The 23,910-nt window shown below is 50.9% G+C and overlaps 1 protein-coding gene across 2 annotated transcripts in view; it reads right to left on the reverse strand.

The window, feature by feature from the left end:
- Positions 1-23,910, reverse strand: part of TFE3 (transcription factor binding to IGHM enhancer 3) — a 206,217-nt gene that overhangs the window by 88,111 nt on the left and 94,196 nt on the right. Inside the window, exons 1-4 of one of the 2 annotated variants that reach the window (XM_078664665.1) lie at positions 16,645-16,939; positions 11,120-11,233; positions 8,609-8,855; positions 5,721-5,948 (exon numbers count right to left, since the gene is read on the reverse strand). In XM_078664665.1, the coding sequence (XP_078520791.1) occupies positions 5,721-5,948; positions 8,609-8,794 (414 nt within the window). In that variant the 5' untranslated portion in view covers positions 8,795-8,855; positions 11,120-11,233; positions 16,645-16,939. Of the gene's footprint in view, positions 1-5,720; positions 5,949-8,608; positions 8,856-11,119; positions 11,234-16,644; positions 16,940-23,910 lie in introns of those variants that run through there. The other variant, XM_078664664.1, reaches the window with a different exon arrangement.

Consider the following 23,910-nt stretch of genomic DNA (forward strand, 5'->3'; position numbering starts at 1 on the left):
CTCAAATGCCCCAGCCTCAGTGGCTCCTCACCTCAAATGCCTCAGCCTCAGTGGCCCCTCACCTCAAATGCCCCAGCCTCAGTGGCCCCTCACCTCAAATGTCCCAGCCTCTGTGGCCCCTCTCCTCAAATGCCCCAGCCTCTGTGGTCCCCCACCTCAAATGCCCCAGCCTCTGTGGCTCCTCACCTCAAATGCCCCAGCCTCAGTGGCCCCTCACCTCAAATGCCTCAGCCTCAGTGGCCCCTCACCTCAAATGCCCCAGCCTCAGTGGTCCCTCACCTCAAATGCCCCAGCCTCTGCGTTCCCTCACCTCAAATGTCCCAGCCTCTGTGGCCCCTCACCTCAAATGCCCCAGCCTCAGTGGCCCCTCACCTCAAATGCCTCAGCCTCAGTGGCCCCTCACCTCAAATGCCCCAGCCTCTGTGCCTCCTCACCTCAAATGCCCCAGCCTCAGTGGCCCCTCACCTCAAATGCCTCAGCCTCAGTGGCCCCTCACCTCAAATGCCCCAGCCTCTGTGGCTCCTCACCTCAAATGCCCCAGCCTCAGTGGCCCCTCACCTCAAATGCCTCAGCCTCAGTGGCCCCTCACCTCAAATGCCCCAGCCTCTGTGGCTCCTCACCTCAAATGCCCCAGCCTCTGTGGCTCCTCACCTCAAATGCCTCAGCCTCAGTGGCCCCTCACCTCAAATGCCCCAGCCTCAGTGGCTCCTCACCTCAAATGCCTCAGCCTCAGTCGCCCCTCACCTCAAATGCCCCAGCCTCAGTGGCTCCTCACCTCAAATGCCCCAGCCTCAGTGGTCCCTCACCTCAAATGCCCCAGCCTCAGTGGTCCCTCACCTCAAATGCCCCAGCCTCTGTGGTCCCTCACCTCAAATGCCCCAGCCTCAGTGGCCCCTCACCTCAAATGTCCCAGCCTCTGTGGCCCCTCTCCTCAAATGCCCCAGCCTCTGTGGTCCCCCACCTCAAATGCCCCAGTCTCTGTGGCTCCTCACCTCAAATGACCCAGCCTCAGTGGCCCCTCACCTCAAATGCCCCAGCCTCTGTGGTCCCTCACCTCAAATGACCCAGCCTCAGTGGCCCCTCACCTCAAATGCCCCAACCGCAGTGACCCCTCACCTCAAATGCCCCAGCCTCAGTGGCTCCTCACCTCAAATGCCCCAGCCTCTGTGGTCCCTCACCTCAAATGCCCCAACCGCAGTGACCCCTCACCTCAAATGCCCCAGCCTCTGTGGCCCCTCACCTCAAATGCCCAGCCTCTGTGGTCCCTCACCTCAAATGCCCCAGCCTCTGTGGCTCCTCACCTCAAATGCCCCATCCTCTGTGGTCCCTCACCTCAAATGCCCCAGCCTCTGTGGCCCCACACCTCAAATGCCTCAGCCTCAGTGGCCCCTCACCTCAAATGCCCCAACCGCAGTGACCCCTCACCTCAAATGTCCCAGCCTCTGTGGCCCCTCACCTCAAATGCCCCAGCCTCTGTGGTCCCTCACCTCAAATGCCCCAGCCTCTGTGGCCCCTCACCTCAAATGACCCAGCCTCTGTGGCCCCCCACCTCAAATGCCCCAGCCTCTGTGGCCCCCCACCTCAAATGTCCCAGCCTCTGTGGCCCCCCACCTCAAATGCCCCAGCCTCTGTGGCTCCTCACCTCAAATGCCCCAGCCTCAGTGTCCCCTCACCTCAAATGCCCCAGCCTCAGTGGCCCCCCACCTCAAATGCCCCAGCCTCTGTGGCTCCTCACCTCAAATGCCCCAGCCTCAGTGGCCCCTCACCTCAAATGCCCCAGCCTCTGTCGTCTCTCACCTCAAATGCCCCAGCCTCTGTGGTCCCTCACCTCAAACGCCCATAACCCCTGTGGCCCCTCACCTCAAATGCCCAGCCTCAATGGCCCCTCACCTCAAATGCCTCAGCCTCAGTGGCCCCTCACCTCAAATGCCCCAGCCTCTGTGGCTCCTCACCTCAAATGCCCCAGCCTCTGTGGCTCCTCACCTCAAATGCCTCAGCCTCAGTGGCCCCTCACCTCAAATGCCCCAGCCTCAGTGGCTCCTCACCTCAAATGCCTCAGCCTCAGTCGCCCCTCACCTCAAATGCCCCAGCCTCAGTGGCTCCTCACCTCAAATGCCCCAGCCTCTGTGGCCCCCCACCTCAAATGCCCCAGCCTCTGTGGCCCCCCACCTCAAATGTCCCAGCCTCTGTGGCCCCCCACCTCAAATGCCCCAGCCTCTGTGGCTCCTCACCTCAAATGCCCCAGCCTCAGTGGCCCCTCACCTCAAATGCCCCAGCCTCAGTGGCCCCCCACCTCAAATGCCCCAGCCTCTGTGGCTCCTCACCTCAAATGCCCCAGCCTCAGTGGCCCCTCACCTCAAATGCCCCAGCCTCTGTCGTCTCTCACCTCAAATGCCCCAGCCTCTGTGGTCCCTCACCTCAAACGCCCATAACCCCTGTGGCCCCTCACCTCAAATGCCCCAGCCTCAGTGGCCCCTCACCTCAAATGCCTCAGCCTCAGTGGCCCCTCACCTCAAATGCCCCAGCCTCTGTGGCTCCTCACCTCAAATGCCCCAGCCTCTGTGGCTCCTCACCTCAAATGCCTCAGCCTCAGTGGCCCCTCGCCTCAAATGCCCCAGCCTCAGTGGCTCCTCACCTCAAATGCCTCAGCCTCAGTCGCCCCTCACCTCAAATGCCCCAGCCTCAGTGGCTCCTCACCTCAAATGCCCCAGCCTCAGTGGTCCCTCACCTCAAATGCCCCAGCCTCAGTGGTCCCTCACCTCAAATGCCCCAGCCTCTGTGGTCCCTCACCTCAAATGCCCCAGCCTCAGTGGCCCCTCACCTCAAATGTCCCAGCCTCTGTGGCCCCTCTCCTCAAATGCCCCAGCCTCTGTGGTCCCCCACCTCAAATGCCCCAGTCTCTGTGGCTCCTCACCTCAAATGACCCAGCCTCAGTGGCCCCTCACCTCAAATGCCCCAGCCTCTGTGGTCCCTCACCTCAAATGACCCAGCCTCAGTGGCCCCTCACCTCAAATGCCCCAACCGCAGTGACCCCTCACCTCAAATGCCCCAGCCTCAGTGGCTCCTCACCTCAAATGACCCAGCCTCTGTGGTCCCTCACCTCAAATGCCCCAACCGCAGTGACCCCTCACCTCAAATGCCCCAGCCTCTGTGGCCCCTCACCTCAAATGCCCCAGCCTCAGTGGCCCCTCACCTCAAATGCCCCAGCCTCTGTGGTCCCTCACCTCAAATGCCCCAGCCTCTGTGGCTCCTCACCTCAAATGCCCCATCCTCTGTGGTCCCTCACCTCAAATGCCCCAGCCTCTGTGGCCCCACACCTCAAATGCCTCAGCCTCAGTGGCCCCTCACCTCAAATGCCCCAACCGCAGTGACCCCTCACCTCAAATGTCCCAGCCTCTGTGGCCCCTCACCTCAAATGCCCCAGCCTCTGTGGTCCCTCACCTCAAATGCCCCAGCCTCTGTGGCCCCTCACCTCAAATGACCCAGCCTCTGTGGCCCCCCACCTCAAATGTCCCAGCCTCTGTGGCCCCCCACCTCAAATGCCCCAGCCTCTGTGGCTCCTCACCTCAAATGCCCCAGCCTCAGTGGCCCCTCACCTCAAATGCCCCAGCCTCAGTGGCCCCTCACCTCAAATGCCCCAGCCTCTGTGGCTCCTCACCTCAAATGCCCCAGCCTCAGTGGCCCCTCACCTCAAATGCCCCAGCCTCTGTCGTCTCTCACCTCAAATGCCCCAGCCTCAGTGGCCCCTCACCTCAAATGCCCCAGCCTCTGTCGTCTCTCACCTCAAATGCCCCAGCCTCTGTGGTCCCTCACCTCAAACGCCCCAGCCTCTGTGGCCCCTCACCTCAAATGCCCCAGCCTCTGTCGTCTCTCACCTCAAATGCCCCAGCCTCTGTGGTCCCTCACCTCAAATGCCCCAGCCTCTGTGGCTCCTCACCTCAAATGCCCCAGCCTCAGTGGCCCCTCACCTCAAATGCCCCAGCCTCTGTCGTCTCTCACCTCAAATGCCCCAGCCTCAGTGGCCCCTCACCTCAAATGCCCCAGCCTCTGTCGTCTCTCACCTCAAATGCCCCAGCCTCTGTGGTCCCTCACCTCAAACGCCCCAGCCTCTGTGGCCCCCCCACCTCAAATGCCCCAGCCTCTGTGGCCCCCCCACCTCAAATGCCCCAGCCTCTGTCGTCTCTCACCTCAAATGCCCCAGCCTCTGTGGTCCCTCACCTCAAACGCCCCAGCCTCTGTGGCCCCCCCACCTCAAATGCCCCAGCCTCTGTGGCCCCCCCACCTCAAATGCCCCAGCCTCTGTGGTCCCTCACCTCAAACGCCCATAACCCCTGTGGTCCCTCACCTTTAAGAGGGGCTGCTTCGACTTCAGGGCAATTGGACCCAAGCTGCCCCCCCCAACGAGATGCCCCCCCCAACCCACCCAGGAGTTACTGCCCTCCTCACGTAGGGTGCCCCATGTCTGCACACCGTACGCCACTGCCCCCCAAGGGAGCTCTGGTGGTAACACTGGGCCATTAGTAGCCCAGGCGGGCACATAAGTCCCGCCGCATCACCTGGGGCTCACTGGTGCCCAGCGAGGGTGCCAGGCAGCCACGCACCGGTGCCACCGGGGGAGAAGGCAGAGGCCACCAAGACCGGAAGTTGAACCCCTGGTGGACACTGCAGCGTTCCCAAGACCGGAAGTTGAACCCCTGGTGGACACTGCAGCAGGAGGTTCAAGCTGTGTCTGTCTGTCCCTTCTAAGTGTCTGTGAAGCGGACAAAGGAGAGGCCTTTACTCTCCTCAACCTTTAGCCTTGGTGAGATTTCCGTGCAAAGAAAGACGAGTGTGGGCAGTGTCTCCCCTGGCACCACTCGCCCTGTCGTACCCACCCTCACAGCACACATACCCTGGGTGCCCGACCACCCATCCCCTGGGTTACTCACCACCTAGGCGCCCACAATCCCCAGCCCAGCCGCTTGTTTACCTAGCGCCTAGGTGTCCGTTCCTCGTTTACCCAATGTCTAGTTGCTCACCCGCTCCTTTACCCAGGGTCTAGGTGGCACGCCTCTCCTTTGGCCAGCGCCTAGGTGACCAGTGAATTATTTATCTAGCACCTAGAAGCCCACCAACAAGTTTACTCAGAGCCTAGGTGCCCCTTACCTTTATTCATCCAGCACCCAGGCACTCAGTAACCCTGTGTCTTACTCTTTGGTTACTCAGTGCCTCGACGCCCCTCTCTTCAGGCCCACGGTGCTCCCTAGTTCACCGAAAAAGCACTTCAACACCCCATCAAGGGAAGCAAGTGCTATATGAATGCAAACCTTTTTCCCTTCTCTATCTGTCCACTATCCTTCTCTCTCCAAATAACTGACCACTCAAATTACTTTCATATTTTCACTATACTAATTCAGCACTAATCCTTTATGGGTTCCGAAGTAGTGTGCTACACGCTGAAAAAGCGCTTCAATACCCCTTCAAGGGTAGCAAGAGCTATATAAACGCAAACCTTTTCCCCTCTTCTGTCCCTCCACTATCCTCCTCAATCCAAATAACTGATTAACCTATCCACCACTCAAACTACTTTCATATTTTCACTATACTAATTCACCACAAATCCTTTATGGGTTCCGAAGTAGCGTGCTACTCGCCGAAAAAATGCTTCGACACCTCGTCAGGGGTAGTAAGCGCTATATAAATACAATCACAATTACAACACAATACAATATGTAACTCACCTCCTTCTCGGAGTTGGACCCGATGTTGAGCATGGCCATGGGGCTGTTGGGGGCGCTGCTGGCTCCAGGCTGTAATGCTTTTTCTGGGGCGTTGGCTGTCTGAGGCGAGAGCGAGGTGGTCATGGCCTGCGCGGTCAGCTTGTTGCCCATGGAGAGGTACTGCTTCACCTGGTGCCGCTGCGTCTGCTGGATGTGGTACTTGGTGGGGTTCTCAAGGTGGGTCTGGACCTGCGGGAGGAAGGGGGTACGATGAGGAACATCTCTGAGAAGCAAAGCCAAATGGCACCCCTGGCAAGCAAAGCACCCCACACACTGTGGAGGCTGCCACCCCATGCAACAGGGACCGCGTAAGAGAGACCTCTGTGGTGGGAGGCACATGGGTGTGTCAGTTCTGCTCTGTTGGAATGGGTGGGGTGTGTTCTAGAGCTGGAGTCTGGTGTGTGGAGAGTGTGTGTGTCAGTCACTGGGGCAGCGGGTGGTGGCACCGGAGAATGCACTAGGCTCTGTGCATTTCTAGTGCTTTTATGTGCACCAAGGCTGTTATCAGCACATCAGGCCAGATGGAGCTGTGCCCACAAGATGGCATCTTTGAGTGAGGCATAATGGCAGAGAGACAAGTTAACTTTCCTCTCCCTCTCTCTGCACTCGGTCATAGAAGACATTTTGTGTTGAGTTTGCACTGTGAGAGTGCCCCTCTGCACGAGCGCCCATCTGTATGAGCGCCCCTTTGTATGAGTGCCCCTCTGCACGAGCGCCCCTCTGTACGAGCACCCATCTGTACGAGAGCCCCTTTGCATGAGCGCCCCTCTGCACGAGTGCCCCTCTGCATGAGCGCCCCTCTGTACGAGCGCCCCTCTGCACGAGCGCCCCTCTGCACGAGCGCCCCTCTGTACGAGCGCCCCTTTGTATGAGCGCCCCTCTGTACGAGCACCCATCTGTACGAGTGCCTCTCTGTACGAGCACCCATCTGTACGAGTGCCCCTTTGTATGAGAGCCCCTTTGTACGAGCGCCCCTCTGCATGAACCCCCTCTGTACGAGCGCCCCTCTGTACGAGCGCCCCTCTGTACGAGCACCCATCTGTATGAGCGCCCCTTTGTACGAGCGCCCCTCTGTACGAGCACCCATCTGTACGAGTGCCTCTCTGTATGAGCACCCATCTGTACGAGTGCCCCTTTGTATGAGAGCCCCTTTGTACGAGCGCCCCTTTGTACGAGCGCCCCTCTGCATGAACCCCCCTCTGTATGAGCGCCCCTCTGTACGAGCGCCCCTCTGTACGAGCACCCATCTGTACGAGCGCCCCTTTGTACGAGCGCCCCTTTGTACGAGCGCCCCTCTGTACGAGTGCCTCTCTGTATGAGCACCCATCTGTACGAGTGCCCCTTTGTATGAGCGCCCCTTTGTACGAGCGCCCCTCTGCACGAGCCAGCCTCACAACCTATTTGTGAGTGAACAACAGTCCGCATGTGGACCCTACAGATTCTTCACAACAGACTATGTTGAAGAGCATCACATACTCCAAAGAGTTGGCAGGACAGTGTTTTAAAAGAGAAAGGACAAGGACCAAGAGAAGCAGAATAAACATGGGATCATTTTTCCTTCCTTGGTCCTAATGCTTTCTATTCTTTCACAGTGATTATAAATCTGACCCTATAACCTAAACCCATGACAGGGAGAGACACCCTACACAAGACCTGTCTTCAAGCAAATAACTGCACTGAACTGAGACCTTGACAATTCAATATACAATGTATGTATGTATGTATTGCGACAATGAGCACTGGTTCTTATGGATTCTTTCTAAAGACGTTTGTAATTCAACTGGCAGAAGACACACCATGTCTAGGCATATTGCACTTAGGACACAAGTCAATTATATTGTTTAATTCAAGAAAGACTACAGTAATGTAGTTTGCCAGTAAGCAAAAATATTCACAAATTTACTAACAATACTCGCAGTTAGTTGACAGGGGCGGCTGCCCTGCCTCAACACAGCCCTATCTGAAACCCTCAGGGTGTTGACAAGTTCTACCACCTGTCTCATTCATGAATTAGCATAATTCGCACCATGATTATAACTCAGTGTTGATTTATCCTGGACCTTGCTTACCCATGCAATTCTTCTGCACTTGGGTTATCTCTTCTCAAATGAGGTGTTACTATTGTGCTGGTGAAGGCTCTCGGTATTTGAGACATTAAAAGGTCGAAACGTCGGCTGATATGTTGATAATTCCTAACCTGTTGACAATGAGGGAGAGTAGGATGACAGGGTGATTTAACATTGTGTTGAATGTGTAATGTTGACCTGCGGGGGGAACAAGCAGGAGTCTCTGTTTGAAAGAGAAAAATACAAAGAAGGCCACAAAGATTGCCTGGTAACTGGGTGTGGAAGGTGTTAGAGTCAAACTGCCTGACTGGCTGCATACCTACCCACACACTTGCCCTCACACATACACAAACCTTCCTTACTGCTCTGTTTGTTAGGAGAGAGTGGTCTCGTACTGTCGGAGGAATGTCGCATCACCCTGAGGACATGTCAACTTGGGTGCAAATTATGTCTCTCATGGGATAAGGGATGTACTCTCAAAGTGGTTCAATGTTCAAAGAGTATGTGGGGATTCCTCTGGCAGTTAGTGCCTAAGAGTGACCTGTGTTGTACAAGAGATTGCCACAGGAGACCTCTAAATGGTCCTCAGGCAAACATACCCCATTGCCAGGCTGATGACCTCACATCTTTTTCACCTGCACCATCTTCATCGCTATCAGGTACGACTGACTGGAGTGAATTATACCGAGTTTCTTCTCAGTTTGGGATGGAGGGACTTGACTGGAGTGAATGGTACTGATTACCGGGACATTTTTATGAGCAGCCACAAGCCCTCCTACTTACCTTCAAGACCTCAACCGGCACCTGCGCAGACGCCGGCCGAGCCGCCGGGCTGACGCTAATGGCGGCCGTGGCGGGGGCGGCCATGAACTGGGCGGCCTGCTGCTGCTGTTGCTGCTTCTCACGCCGCTCCTGCTCCTGGTCCTGGGCGCGCATCAGCTGCTGCCGCAGCAGGATGCGGGACGTCATGCTGGATCCGGAGAGGGGCGTCGAGGGCGGCAGGGACTGTGGCTGCTGCACCGACTGGGGGCTGCAAGGGACGGAGAGGAAAAAAACAGACATGGTTGAGAAAAGGCAATACACTGGGTCGTACTCGCAGCACCCCACTTTCCTAACTTTCTTCTCTTTAGGTCTCGCCAAGACTGTATTCAGGATATGGGCATAAAGCTTCTCCTACTTTCCACCCACCTTTTTAATTGGCTCCTGTCCTTTGTAAATGGTGGCTTTTCATTGGTCAATTGGCTTAGTAGTCCCTCCTTAGTACGGCCTTGTCTCTTCTTGTAACCTCCCATGAGGACACTGCCTATTACATGTGTTATATTACTCCCTAGGTTTTATTTACTGCCTCAAGGCACTATTTTCTTAAATGGCTTCAGGCAGGACACACACTTGGTCCTAAGCTAGGCTGCCAGTGGTTACTTCATTCATTAAACATCTCACATTTATATGAGACTGTCTATAAATTTCCCTTTACCTGCTCAACACAGAGTACAACCTAATCCGAAATTAATGTAATAATTCTTTTGTCACATTTCAAAGCTACTAATTGTATATATGGACATAGCTATTTGAATGTACTCGTAGTACTGTCTTGCATGCAATGCATTATGGGTAGGGTTAATTTACCATATCTTCTGCAGGGTGCAGTACCATATGTGACCAAAAGAGAACCCCTGCAACATGGCTAGGTAAAAAAACATTGCCATTTATAATGCCAATAACTCCAACTTTGTAGAAATGCAGTGCTTGTGCCTTGCTCACTAGAGACCTCTAGGGGCAGCTTGAGGTACTGCATCTAGACATGCAGTGCTGGTGCCTTGCTCACTAGGGACGTCTAGGAGCAGGTTGCGGTACTGCACTAAGACATACAATGCTGGTTCCTAGCTCACTACGCAAGCATTTGCCATGCACTAGGTCTCGCATTACTGAATGTATGAGATATTGGCGTTGCATTATTATTTGCAACGCCAACAATACCTCAAACTATCAGTAATGTGAGACCTATTGCACTGCAAATGCAGTGCTTGTTTTCTAAGGTGTCTGTATGCCCAGCACGCCCTAAGTGTCCATTGGGCGATGTAACTTCTCTTGTTCAATATCTCGATTTATGAAAATGCTGAGCGGTACTAGGAGGTTTTTTTACTTCATTCTTTCTTCCTTGTGTCGATAGGCCTGGCGGCCATCTTGTGCGTTTTGCCCGCTGGGTGGATATTACTCACCAGTAGCACCAGTTTTATCCATCTGTGATCCGTTATCCTAGCAGTATGCCTCCCATATGTTACTCTAGAGAACGCACGTGCCACACTGTGCATCGCGTTGCATTTTCAACCATATGGAGGATTGAGCAAGCTCTGGGAACACATGTGAGTGCACTTGAGGGGAGCGTGTGAAGTTTGTGTGTGCCACAGGGATAAAGTGCTCAGAAGAGGAGAGACGACAGAGAGAGACAGGAAACAGCTCCTACCAGGATGTCCAAGCCCCTTTGGCCAACGGCTGGCTAGATACCGTAGGAGAAGCCGGCCTTCCTGCCTCCCTGGCTAAGTCCACAACCAAGACTTTCTGAACTTTCTTTTCCACAACTCGAGACAGGACACAGTAAACCACCTTGAACTTTTAAAACCCCTGGATGAAGCTGGTGTAAAAGTACTAACTGCAAACTACAACACTGCTGGCTCCCCGAGGACATCTATCCGTCCCCGCAAGTTAGTGTCAAGGAGTTAGAATTTGTTCAGCCCTGACTCCAACAGTAACAGTAATGCTGATCTCCGGTGGGCAGTGCCCCAAACATGTCTAAGCGGTGGGTATCTTTGGAACCTGTAGGAATCAATCAATCAGTCAATCAGAGCATTTATAAAGCACACTACTCACCCGTGAGGGTCTCAAGGCGCTGGGGGTAGAGCACTGCTACTGCTCAAACAGTTGTATTAAATTATTCACCGGTTAACTTTCCTAAAGACTTTCATTTCATTTAATAAAAAGTCAATGCAGGCCTAAAGTGTACTCCTAAGTTCATCTAATGCCAAGACTCCAGGATCAGAGATCAAACAATGTCAACCTGCCTTAGAGGAAGCAAATCACTGCATCGTCACCAAGGCTGTCGACCAATGCGGAGCCGGGAATCCGCGGTGACCCCATCTTCGATGACCCCTGCTTGGATTCAGGAGTTGCTCTTCAGAACATTTGGAAGCGCAATATAGATTTGTGCAATAAAAGGGAACTTAGAGTCCAGAAAAATAAAAATAAATCTCTGGCCTTGGCCAGAGCACGAATTTCACAATATGTCGGCCATCTTACCTCGCGCTGATTGGCTGGCTCTTCAGCTCGTAGAAGCTGTCGCTGCTTTGGGAGAGCACGCTCTCCACGTCAATGTCGGCCACGATGCCGGACTCCGGCAGGAGGGAGCTCACGCTGTGGGAAACACAAAGAAAAGAGTGAGACATTGGGCCACAACAATGGAAGACAAGCACTGGCAAACGCAACAGGTCTGGATTGCATTATAGGTCCAAAGTAGGACATTTAAAAAAAAGTATGGTGCTCTGTAAAAACAAACCAAGCTCAAGTGCTTCCTGTGCACAATGCAGCCATGAAATAATGAATTTAATGTGTGATGAGTCAGAGTACTTTTGTGATAGTAAAATAGTTCCTTATGCAATGCAAGCATTTCATAGGAAGTGGAATGATACACCAAACTGCCAATAGCAGGGTAAATAATTGGCAATAAGCGGAGGTTGTACAGACAGCTGCGCTGGCAAGCCAGACCTAAACTTTCTCTGCACTCCCTTTTTGATCTGTGTCTAAAACGACAAGCATTTGCAATAGGTCTCGCAATTGCGAGATTTTGAGCTATTGGCATTGTAAATGACAATGCCTTGTATTCGGGTTTTAAAAAATCTGCAATAATAAAATGCGTTGTCATTTACAATACCAATCGGTCAAAGTTTCTAAAATGCAAGACCTATTGCATTGCAAATGCCTGTTGATTACAAGCACCCAGGCTGCGCTTTCACTAGTGGCCACACACCTTTCTTTAGACGAGCCGTGTCTAAAGAAAGGTCTGCGGCCGCTATTATATTGAAAGCGTGAAATGGGGCACTTTTACCCAAAAACGTATTTGTTTGTCAAGTTGACAAACAAATGCTTTTTTTTGTAAAAGCGCCCCGTGAAAGCACACATGGCACACTGAAAGTTGCAGGAAAGCCTGTAGTGCCTGCAGTAGGAGAAACCATTAAAGAAAATCGTGCCTACAGAGTAAATAAGACGCACCATGTAACAACTGAAGTAAAAGGGTCAGTTCTCATGGGAGGTTACAAATGAAGACAAAGCGGTACTAAGGCCGGACTAACAAGCCTATTGACAAATCAGAAGCCAGCATTTATGAAGGACAACGACACAAGCCAATGACAAATTCTCTGTGTAGATACACTAAAACCAGGCACACTACGACTCACGAATCCCACTACTTGTTCTGCCCTCCTACTTACTCTCCGAGTAGTAGAGCCAGGCACCCTACGACTCACGAGCCCCACTGGTGGTTCTGCCCTCCCACTTACTATCTGAGTAGAGACACTAAAACCAGGCACCCTACGACTCACGAGCCAGTAGGGCATTGCCAGAATCAGTCACATGGCTTTCACTAAGACCGGTGTCTCCGACAGGCTGGCACAGTGTTAGCCACGGGTCAGGTCAGAGACAGCAATCTTTGAAAGGCCAGTAGGGCAGGGGTAAAGTCAGTCACAGTGCTTGCACAGAGACTGGTGTTACTGAAAGGTTGGGAGGAGTCACACGTCTAGCGAGGCCAGTGGCTTTGAAAGGCCAGTAGGACTGGAGATAGTCAGTCACATGCGTGCAGGCATGTTTCTTTCCAAGGTGGGGAAAGGGGAAGGTCACAGGACAGGTAAGAAATGGGCAGGTTATAAGTTAGGAAGGCTAGACAGAGTCGGCTGCACAACACTCATAGCTTGGAAATGTTTTAAAATATATATTTTGTTTTTATTTCGGTGTAGAAAACATATTCAAATCACTTAACCCTTTGTGTGCTCGTGACGGAACCGTTCCGTCACGAGCCTCGGGTGGGCTGTGCTGGTGACGGAGCGGTTCCGCCACGGCCCGCTCGCCGCGCCTGGGTGGCGCGAATTCCGCGCCTGCGCTGGTGTTCTAAAGAGCGGGCGGGGCCGTGACGGAACCGTTCCGTCACAAGCACAGCTCACCCGAGGGCCGTGACGGAACGGTTACGTCATGAGTACGGGAGCGCCGCGCGGCCCCGCCTCCCCTTAGCGCTGCGGCGGAATAGCTGCCGCAGCTAAGGGGTTAATATAAAAACGCTGCGATGCATTACCACACAGAAATCTGCGGCTGACCGAGGAACCACAGGGGGCCACCAAAGAGGGCAGCCCTCTAGTGTCACTGGGGCACCCCTCCCTCCCCCCTTAGGGGCAGGGGCTCAGGGAGGAGTCCTCCAGCCTCGTTGCGGCGCGCTAGGGAGCGTCACTTCCTGGGCGCTCGGACAGGGGGAGGAGTATATAGGCCTCCCCCACCATCTTGGCGCCCTCTTCGCGCGCCCAACTCGCCGTCTCCCACCCTACTGCTTACCCAGCGTGGTTCGTGGCAGGCAGGAGGCAGAGAATGTTGTAATGTTGTCTTTTTTCGTTGCAGGCGGAGTTACAGGGCGACCTGGAAGCAGACGGGTGCAGAAGGGTACCTCAGCGCGGCGCATAGGGGTGCCAGAGCCGAATCCCAGGAGCCTCATGGGAGGTTCCTGGAAAACCGTGTCAGCGCCCCGTTAGTCCTTCGGGCGGTTGTGGGCCTGTATAACCGGGGGTTTGCTATGCTACACTCCGCCCTGAAAGGTGTGTGAGTAATAAGGTACCAGGTGTCACGTGATCCGGAGAGAGGATCACCAGAAGGGGGAGCACAGATGGGGTTCGCCCCAGTGCTGCTCGGCTCATCAGGCGGGCAGGCGGCCCAGTTGGTTTCCTGCCCTCGGATCGCCCGTAAGATAACCCACCATATTACATAACGGTGTATGTAATAAACCTGCAGCAACTTTACCCAAACAAGAAATGTGTTGGTGTTTACTTATTTGCATGCATGTTACGTTAGAGGGGTGGGAAAGGCTGCCAATGGTGATACTAACTATTTGAGCATACAATAGTTATGATAATAATCAACAACTGACATGATTAAGTTCCGCTGAACTGTAAACTCTATTGATCACCACAACCGGATGCAAAGATGCATCTGGCGTCACATTGGCCCTCAATAACCTTTCAACCATTACTACAAGACTTAAATGCTGCAAAGTAGATGTTTAACTGGAAGAGGCTGTTTCCCGGCTCTTTGTTTTGGCCAGTCTGGAAAATAACCCCTTATTGTATGTTTACCAGTCACTCCCACCCCTCCACTGATCGTCTCACCCTCCCCAGCCCTACCACCCTCTGCTGGACCGGAACCAGTGGTAAGACCGGGGAGCCCAGAGTGCCTGCAGCCAGCCCCTCCCCGTCCAACCCGGACACTGGTGACTACTTCCGGGGTGCGCCTTACTATATGGGAATACATTAAAAACACGCGTTATTCAACCAGCGTTTGTTATATAAGGTCTACGTGGTCACAGCCAGTTAGAAAGAAATATACAGAGGTGGCAAGAGTGGGGGGGGGGGACATGAGCAACACAGACCCATGGAGGAAGGGAGAGAAGAGAGAAATATGCAAAGAGAAGAGAGAAATATGCAAAGGGAAGAGAGAAACGAACACGTGGGGGACAGGAGAGAGGGAAGTGTGTGTAGGGGGGGGTGAGAGATGCTCATGGCAGAAACCCGGGGGGGGGGCAGAGACAGGCGGGAGAGAGGGGGAGTGATGCGAGCCGAGCCGGACAGAAGACACAGTGTGAAAGGATGTGAGAAACAGACAGACAGACAGACATGGAGAAAGTAAGGAAGGGACACGTGGAGAAAGAGATGAGAGAGACAGAGAGGGGCCTCAGAGTAGGAGAAAGACGTGACAGACAGAAAGACGGAAGAGGGTGTGCGAGAGACGAGAAAAAGATCGAGTTCAATAAGAAAGCAAGATGAGGTGATGAGTCAGGAAAGGAGAAAAGCAAGGGAGAGAAGAGGGAGGGACAGAGCAGGGGATGGAAGAGAAAGTGAGGTGGGGAAACAGAACCAGAGACTAAAAGTGCGAGGGAGAGAAACGGAGAGGGGGCGGGGCAGCTGTTGCCATAATAATTCTACCTCTTCCTGTATGTCGGAGTCCAATGTTCACACGGTCATAGGCGCTAGATTATTATTGTATAATCTCTGTGTAATATCTTAATAAATGTGTTCTCATGTCTTCCTCTACTCCACCAGTGGAACTCTGTAAATATGATGTCATTTAGAATGTTATGACCTGATTCATCACAGTTGGTCTTGGGCTGAGCATCTAGCCAGACGCTCCTGGTGGGGTTTTTTTGTATATGTATAACTTGTCCTAATAAATCTACCTGAAAACTACCTTCAGTCTGGACCCAAGTTACTACATTAACTTGGCGACGATTTCAAGAAAGAACCTACAATTTCCACCTCAAAAAGGAAAAGAAGATGTGTCTGGGAACCTCAAGTTATCTACACTGCTGTAACCAACTATCAAGAAATCAACCCCACCAGTGACCTCTACACCGGTCGCCCTCATCAGCATTCAAGTTGGTTCCCGTGCTGTGCTCCCAGTGAGAACAAGCAAGACACTCCACAACCCATGTCTTCAGCGATGATTTCATGAGGGTATAAAGCCACTCCTCAACTATATTTGCGTGCTAAATCTACAAAACTGGGTGAGCAGACAATTACTCTTATTTGATCTACACTTCTTCCAGACACGCTCTGCCCTGCTTTGGTCTTCTTTCACTTTTATTGCTGGATCTTCAATTCTCTTTACTTCTCTTTTGAACGTCTTTTATTCTGATTCTGCTCACTCTTATGCTTTTCTGTGATGTATTAGTTTCTTATCTAAGTTTCTTTCTTTGTGTTCTTTTGAGAAAGGAGGATATGTAATATCTTAATAAATGTGTTCTCATGTCTTCCTCTACTCCACCAGTGGAACTCTGTAAATATGATGTCATTTAGAATGTTATGACCTGATTCATCACAGTTGGTCTTGGGCTGAGCATCTAGCCAGACGCTCCTGGTGGGGTTTTTTTGTATATGTATAACTTGTCCTAATAAATCTACCTGAAAACTACCTTCAGTCTGGACCCAAGTTACTACACTCTGTATAGCGCCACGATGCCCCTCGGGTCTGGTTGGCGCTTGAGACACCCTTACATAAGACCCCCCGGGTCCTGTGCTTACCTCGCGGGGTGCAGTGAGCACTATGCTATTCTTTGTATAATCTCTATGCAGCGCCTCGACGCCCCTCGGGTCTGGTTGGCGCTTGAGACACCCTTACATAAGACCCCCCGGGTCCTGTGCTTACCTCGCGGGGTGCAGTGAGCACTATGCTATTCTTTGTATAATCTCTATGCAGCGCCTCGACGCCCCTCGGGTCTGGTTGGCGTCCGAGACACCCTTACATAAGACCCCCGGGTCCTGTGCTTACCTCTCGGGGTGCAGTGAGCACCATGCTATTATTTTATAATCTCTAAGCAGCGCCTCGACGCCCCTCGGGTCTGGTTGGCGCTTGAGACACCCTTACTTACATAAGACCCCGGGTGGGTCCTGTGCTTACCTCTCGGGGTGCAGTGAGCACTATGCTATTCTTTTATAATCTCTATGCAGCGCCTCAATGCTCCGCGGGTCTGGTTGGCGCTTGAGACACCCTTACATAAGACCCCCGGGTCCAGTGCTTACCTCTGGGGGCGCAGATTCCTGCTGAGCCCGCAGCAGCCGGTCCCACAGGGTGGGTCCCCGGCACGGAGCCCCCACCTAGCCGCGGGCCCCGGGGCAGGGAGGCGGCCTCTCCCCGCACCCCGCCTCCAGCCCTCTCTCCATTTTGAGGAAGCGCAGTGACTTCTGTAATGTTTGTCACCGTGGCGCTGTCCCGGCGCCGCCGCTGACCCCGCCGTGCTCCTCGGCACCCCCGCTGTGCCCCGTGGGCAGCGGCGCTGCTCCCTCCGTGCCCGCTGCTCTGCCCCGGCCGCTGTCCGGAGGATCCACCGGGAGCGAAACTGAGACCGAAACCGAGGCGACGGCCAGCAGGGGGCAGCAGCGGCCGCGGCTCTGTGCACGAGTCCAGACATACAGGCTGCACAGGTTGAGGCAAACTTCCTGTGCCAGGAGGGGCCGGCGAGGTGGTGTGGCACTGGGCAGCGCTGGGCAACACCGGGGCAGAGCGGAGCTCATACAGGGGCAGAACACACAGGCTCAAACTGGAACACAGCCTGTGCCAGGGGAGACCACCTGTGCCATAGGTGCCAGGGGGCAGCTCTGGACACATGCCGGGGCAGCACACACAGGCTCAAACTGGAACACAGCCTGTGCCAGGGGAGACCACCTGTGCCATAGGTGCCAGGGGGCAGCTCTGGACACATGCCGGGGCAGCACACACAGGCTCAAACTGGAACACAGCCTGTGCCAGGGGAGACCACCTGCGCCATAGGTGCCAGGGGGCAGCACCCATCCCGGGGCACACCGGGGCAGATCTGGACTCATACCGGGGCAGAACACACAGGCTCAAACTGGAACACAGCCTGTGCCAAGCAAGATCACCTGTGCCATAGGTGCCAGAGGGCAGCACATAGCCCGGGGCACACCGGGGCAGCTCTGGACACACGCCAGGGCAGAACACACAGGCTCAAACTGGAACACAGCCTGTGCCAGGGGAGACCACCTGTGCCATAGGTGCCAGGGGGCAGCACCCAGCCCTGGGGCACACCAGGGACAGCTCTGGGCACACACCGGGGCAGAACACACAGGCTCAAACTGGAACACAGCCTGTGCCAGGGGAGACCACCTGCGCCATAGGTGCCAGGGGGCAGCACCCAGCCCGGGGCACACCGGGGCAGCTCTGTGCACACACCGGGGCAGAACACACAGGCTCAAACTGGAACACAGCCTGTGCCAGGGGGAAAAAGCAGCCCACATCTGGAGCTCGGACCCCGGCCCCTCGGGCATTGCCCGAGTGCCCTTGTTACCAATCCGACGCGGCAAAGCAGAACACCCCTCCCCCCTTCAATCACGCAGCCAATGAATAAAGGTGCCCATATCAGAGTTAGTTTTAGAAGAGTTTTTACAAACAATAACGCAAACCTTTTGCTTCCAGTATATAATTACATAAGTGTGGCCTGTCCCTCAAGCCCGGCGGACACACTTTACCCCCATTTCTTGTAAGTTCCGAGTTTCAAACAGACTTTCATTGCCGCTTACAATACCATTCATCGTTTTTGCCTGAGATGTAAGTGAACAGGCGCGTAATCTGTGCCTGTGAGGCTGCCCTGATTATGGGGTGAAACTGAGTGCCGGAACAGAAGGGGATGCAGCAGTCACCAGCCCTGCCAGGCACCAGCTAAATTTGAGCCGGTTCCTGGCCGGCCCCACTGGCACGTGCTCTCTCCGGGTGCAGTTTATCCACACCGGAAGCCTTCAGTGACGCCCTCTCTGTATGCTCTGCTTTCAGAGCACCAGCCTACAGGAGCCGAGGAAGGCATTTTACTTTCAGTCCCAGGTGGACTCAGGACAAATGCCTCACTTACAGGGCCATCAGCACTACTTTTCTTCGAGTATAATCTTGGCTGCGGGCCAGCTGGAGCCCAACACCCTAATGCGAATGAGAGGGACTCACACTGTCACTCCACAAGTGTACCCCTTCCATGCTGGGCCGATTCTGCTCCTGTGCTGAAGATTTCAGCGTGGGTGCGGTCATGACGGCCCCCAGCCGTCATCAGCACACGAGCACTGTAGTGCATGACGGCTGGGGGCCGTCATCAGCATGGAAGGGGTTAAGTATGAGTCAGAGACATGGTTTGACTTTTTCTCTTTTTGTAAAAGTTATGCAAACGCTGTAACAAGGCTAGCAAGATCTGTTTGTATGAGTCATTACTCTAATATCCATTTATATAACACTAATCTGTGTAGTATCCAACTCAGCCATTTAAAATCAATACAAGCCTGTGACCTGCATGTTAACCTGCTGTGCTATGCAGCAGGCAGATTAACGCTTTATGCTATTTTGATGTATTGATTGATGCTTTATTTCGATATGCACATATCATAAAAGCAGTACAAAAGATAAAAAAATGTTATATGTCAAACCTATGACTACGCACAAAGATGCTCCAGGGACGTGGGAAACACAAACCGAAAGAGAAACCAGCACACTCAGACGAAGCAGGAGCCAGAAAATAAGACTGACATTGAACCCAACGAATAGTAAGCAATGGGCGGACTTTAATCGCCCCTTTATGTAAAGAAAAGTTTTGCAAGCAACAGGCCATGCACTGTTTGAGGAGAGACTTAAAAAGCACTTTTAAAATTCCCATGGAACCTAGGTCTCTTACAAATACAAGCCCCTCTTATCTTATATGGTCATCTCCGATGCTGCTGTGGCACGCCTACACATAAAGGATAGTTCTCAATTATCTTACATATAGAAAGACTATATTTACAAACCTAGGTGTCCTCTGCATGCCCCTACACATACATATTGCTCACTTTGCCACTGGATTCAAGCAAGCCGGGCTGAAGAAGGCTGTAATGCCAGAAACCGGTCCTCGGAAGGTTGTTTCCGGTCCAGGGAAGGCATGGCTTGGCAGTTCGGGCTGGACTTTTCCCATGAGGCACAGGGTCAGACTGATTTGCATATGGCCATGTCTTAACTGGGGTGGCAGAGTGGGCTAAAGAACGGTGATGGATTAAACCCAGATCTGTTGATTGGGTGTGAGTGTTTGATTGGTTCAGATGCTCCGTCCATCACCACCCCCTTTTGTACCTACACATACATAGTCCTCCTTGGCTCATCACCATTTCTTTATTCGATCTTTCTATGTGCCCATTATCCGCAGGTGGTTGTCATCTCTCCTTACAAAGTTTCACTGTACACTACTATTTATATTTTACATGCAGACAGTGGATGTTGGCGATGATGTGGTCTGTGTGCTGAACGTACACAAAGTTGTATATTATGAATGGGTTTGGGTGCTTACAAACTATAGGGTGACAAAAGCAAAAGGAACAAATGATGGATGGAATTCAGAACAATGCAAATATTCACCCCCAGTCACAAGGATCTGGGTTTAATCCATTGTTCTTTTGCTCACTACGCCACCCAAGTATGGACCCAGTCATATGCAAATCAGTCATGACCCTGTTTCACATGGGAACAGTCTAGCCCAAATTCCCAAGCCAGGTTGTCCCTGGACTGGAAACAAACACCCTGGGATTGGTTTCGGGGTAACACCTCTCATCAGCCAGGCCAGCTTGAATCCAGTGGCGCAGTGAGCATGGGACCAATTAATTCATTTACGAAGCCCAGTAATGGCCTTCCATGAATACTGCTATAATTTTAAGCATCCCTTATTACAAGAGATAATAGAACATAGAATACAAAATAATACAGGAAAGAAGGAAAATGAGAAAGAATGTAGAGACTGAATTAAATAATCTGTATATTCAAATATGTCGACAAGAGCGAAGGGTTTTAAAAATCAGGGTGTCTCTCCCCCTTGGCAACTTTTGGACTATTAAAATTAAAATAAGAATATCTAAGCGCACACTTTACCAAGTAGTCAAACCTGCTTTTTTAAGAAGAAACCACCTTTTTTCACTCCATAGGGCGTATATATCACCAGAGAAGTTATCGAAGATGGGGAGAGGAAGTCGAGCTAGCTGTGCTAAATGCGGGCTCAAAGATGCTACGGATGTACACATGTTCTTTCAATGTCCCGTAATTAGCGAATTTTGGAGCAAATTGGAAACAACAGTATCAGGTATCTTGGGTCGGCAAATAAAGGTAAGCCTCTCCCTGGTTATATTTGGTGTTGCTGATGAATATACGGGCTGTGTTAGAGACTTGTTGTTTTATGCAATCTTGCTAGCCAGGAGAGAGATATGTCAAAAATGGGTGAGCAACATACCACCACAGTATGTAGAATGGTTGGAGTCTCTCGTGTATATGTCCAGGATGGATTTATCCGGTAACAAGTCAAAAAACAAAGCCTTTTGGAATTTATTACAGCAATGGCTGGGAAACACAGAAGAGTTGTTATAAAGTTTTCTCCTTTGATATTCTATCTTCATAATGTCCAATGATTACACCGGCAAACAAACTCCTTTGACTGCTACAGGGTCTGGTCACACTCTTAAAAACTATAAGCAGTTCCGGTGTTTACACCGTGGGAGAGATTAAGCCGCAGAAATGTGGGGTTCCACTAGAGTAAGCCCATTTATGGTCAGCATCCCTTCTCAAAAACAAGGGCAGAAATAATGGACACCCTACTTTATCTCTCTTTTTGAGGTGAATGAGGACTAAAAAAAATAAATAAAATTAAAATAAGAAGGGTTTATCGTTTGAAGAAAAGCGTCCAGTCAAATCCACAGCGATTTTGCAAGTTCTGGACATCCGCCTTAGAGTGACATCGTCACATCTTGTACCGAACATGGGTACCCCAGCCCCCAAGGTGTGCATCCATAACTTGTCTCCACGTGTCCCGCAATGTACGAAACGGGTGGACGCAACAGCTATTAATAAATCACGAAGTAACACACAAGAAGCAGGAACAGAGAAATCGGCATAGGTTTGAAGGTAAACTTTTATCAAAGAGTAACTGTATTTCAGCCAATCAGAAAGGTCTTATTATCCCACACTCCCCCATCACACGTGCCAGCACGCATTCTTCATTACAGAGCCGAAACGTGTTTGAAGCCCTCTAGCCTTTCTATGATAATATGTATATCGCCCATTTAAGATTATTAAAGCGATGGCATCCAGTTTGCATAAACCAGGGGGAGGTTCTATTTCTAAATGCCGTATGAAATATCTTTTGCAAGAGGTTAATGTCCTCCCCTACGTATTTACTTACAGTAAAAAATATTGGCCCATTTCTGTCAAACCTGGATGTTCCAGCAATTTATAACTTCCAGAAGCTACAGCTACATGTTGTCCAGACTGAATTTTGGGGCGGATTTTATTTATATCAAGAGTGGAATTAACTAAATTTAACGTGGTAATCGTAATACAAAATAAATACAAAATCTAGAAAAGTTTGCTTCTGGGAGACCGCATCTAAATTGAGCAATGGACACAGAGCCATTATTGTTAGCGAAATCATTAACCAGTACTTTTCAATTTTCTCTCCGAATCACTAAGTTAGTCAGTTTACCACATATCTGTACATGTGAATTATTCCATAAAAGAAGCAATATATTTCCTTTACCCTTGACATCATCGCCTTGATTAATTACTCTGAAAATTGGAGCCTTGTCAGTGACTATGCGGACACCTATTTTGTTGAGAAAACACCCAGGAACCGAGAGTGATTAGAACAAACCTGTTTAATCAAATTTTTCTTAATTAGTAGCCATGGTATAACACACAGATTATCCATTTGGGGGAATCTGGTTGCTTTAGCAAGTAGAAATGACGACACCATACCTTTTAAAATCTGCTAATTGTAGCTCTCCTATGTTCATAGCAAGCCTCAATTCACGCATTGCAATATATTGCGGCTTATAGGCCCAGACAATTTTAGGAGAGATACTGTCAATTCCCTGAAGAATAAACGTTTCGGAAAAAATTGGAGCAAAATTCTCAAAGCTTAGTTGATCTGTATCAAGGACATTTTAATTGTCGCCTATTACTTGATCTTACATAATATAAGATCTGCATTTAGTTTTAATGTATCAGTCACTTAGCCCAGAAACATTAAAACTCAAGTATTGATTGACCCATATTCCTTTGCAGGTTATAATATTCTACAATGGATGTCAACCTTTATATCTATACATTCTTAACCAGTTTTGTTTAGAGTATAACCAAAAATAGCCTTTACGGCATTTAATGTCACCAGATTTTAATCCTTAACCTTGGATACAAAGAGAATCATATCATCCACATTAGCAGCAGTTTCATAACATTCTTTCTCAGCGTGAAAACCCTTAAAATCTTAATTTACTGTAGATCAGTGTTACAAAATTTCTATAGCTAAAAGAAACAGGAGCGGGGACAGCCCAATCTACTTCTTTGATCAAAGATAAAATATTCAGGTAAAACCCCACTGAATTTAACAGCTGCTTTAGGTTGCTGATATAAGGCTGTTACTATTTTTATAATCGAATCTTCTAAAATAGCATTAATCACGGAGGGCCTGATTCACAGAACTAATTTAAGACAAAATCCTAAACTTACTACTTATGGTATTCACAGAAGTTAGGATTTTGTCTTAAGTTTGTTTTAAGACAGACTTAAGACAAACTTAAGACAAAATCCTAACTTCTGTGAATATCAAAAGTAGTACGTTTAGGATTTTGTCTTAAGTTAGTTCTGTGAATCGGGCCCAGTAGCTTTAGGAAATGGCTATGAGACCGTATCAAATGCTTTTTCGTAGTCTACCATTATCACCGCTGTTGGAGAATCCTGTGATACCGCCGCATTCATAACATGTCTGAAGAGTCACTTGCTAGTGAACTTTTCAGGAATCCTGTTTGTGTTGATTGTCTCAGTTTGGAAAACAAACATCTGAGGCCTATTTGCAATACCCTGGAATATACCTCACAATCGGTATCAATGAAATGGGATGATAACTAGAAGCTTCAAGGGGATCTTTATTTTCTTTCGGGATTCGTATATTGTCTCTCCTATTCTCCAACTCCGTAACTTTTTCGAGCTATTTGACTTGCAACATTTCTATTTTTTTAAGCTCTCCAAAGAATGAAAAGAGTCTTTAGCTCATTCAATTCTCAGCTTTGCCGGTCCTCCGAGTAAGCTTACCCCTGTAAATTTCTCATTTTACCACTATCCGTTTGTAAGGGGTTTGTGTTCGTCTTAGTGGACTGCATAAGACCTTTCTTCAAACACAGCTCTTTCATTACTGTTTCAATTATTAGCGGAATGTCAGAAGTTTACGTAACTTGTAAAAGTCGATGCAGGAGGATCAACTTGAATTCTCTTGAGATCTAAGATCT

Source organism: Lissotriton helveticus, chromosome 10 (genome assembly GCF_964261635.1).
Source record: "Lissotriton helveticus chromosome 10, aLisHel1.1, whole genome shotgun sequence".
NCBI lineage: Eukaryota > Metazoa > Chordata > Amphibia > Caudata > Salamandridae > Lissotriton > Lissotriton helveticus.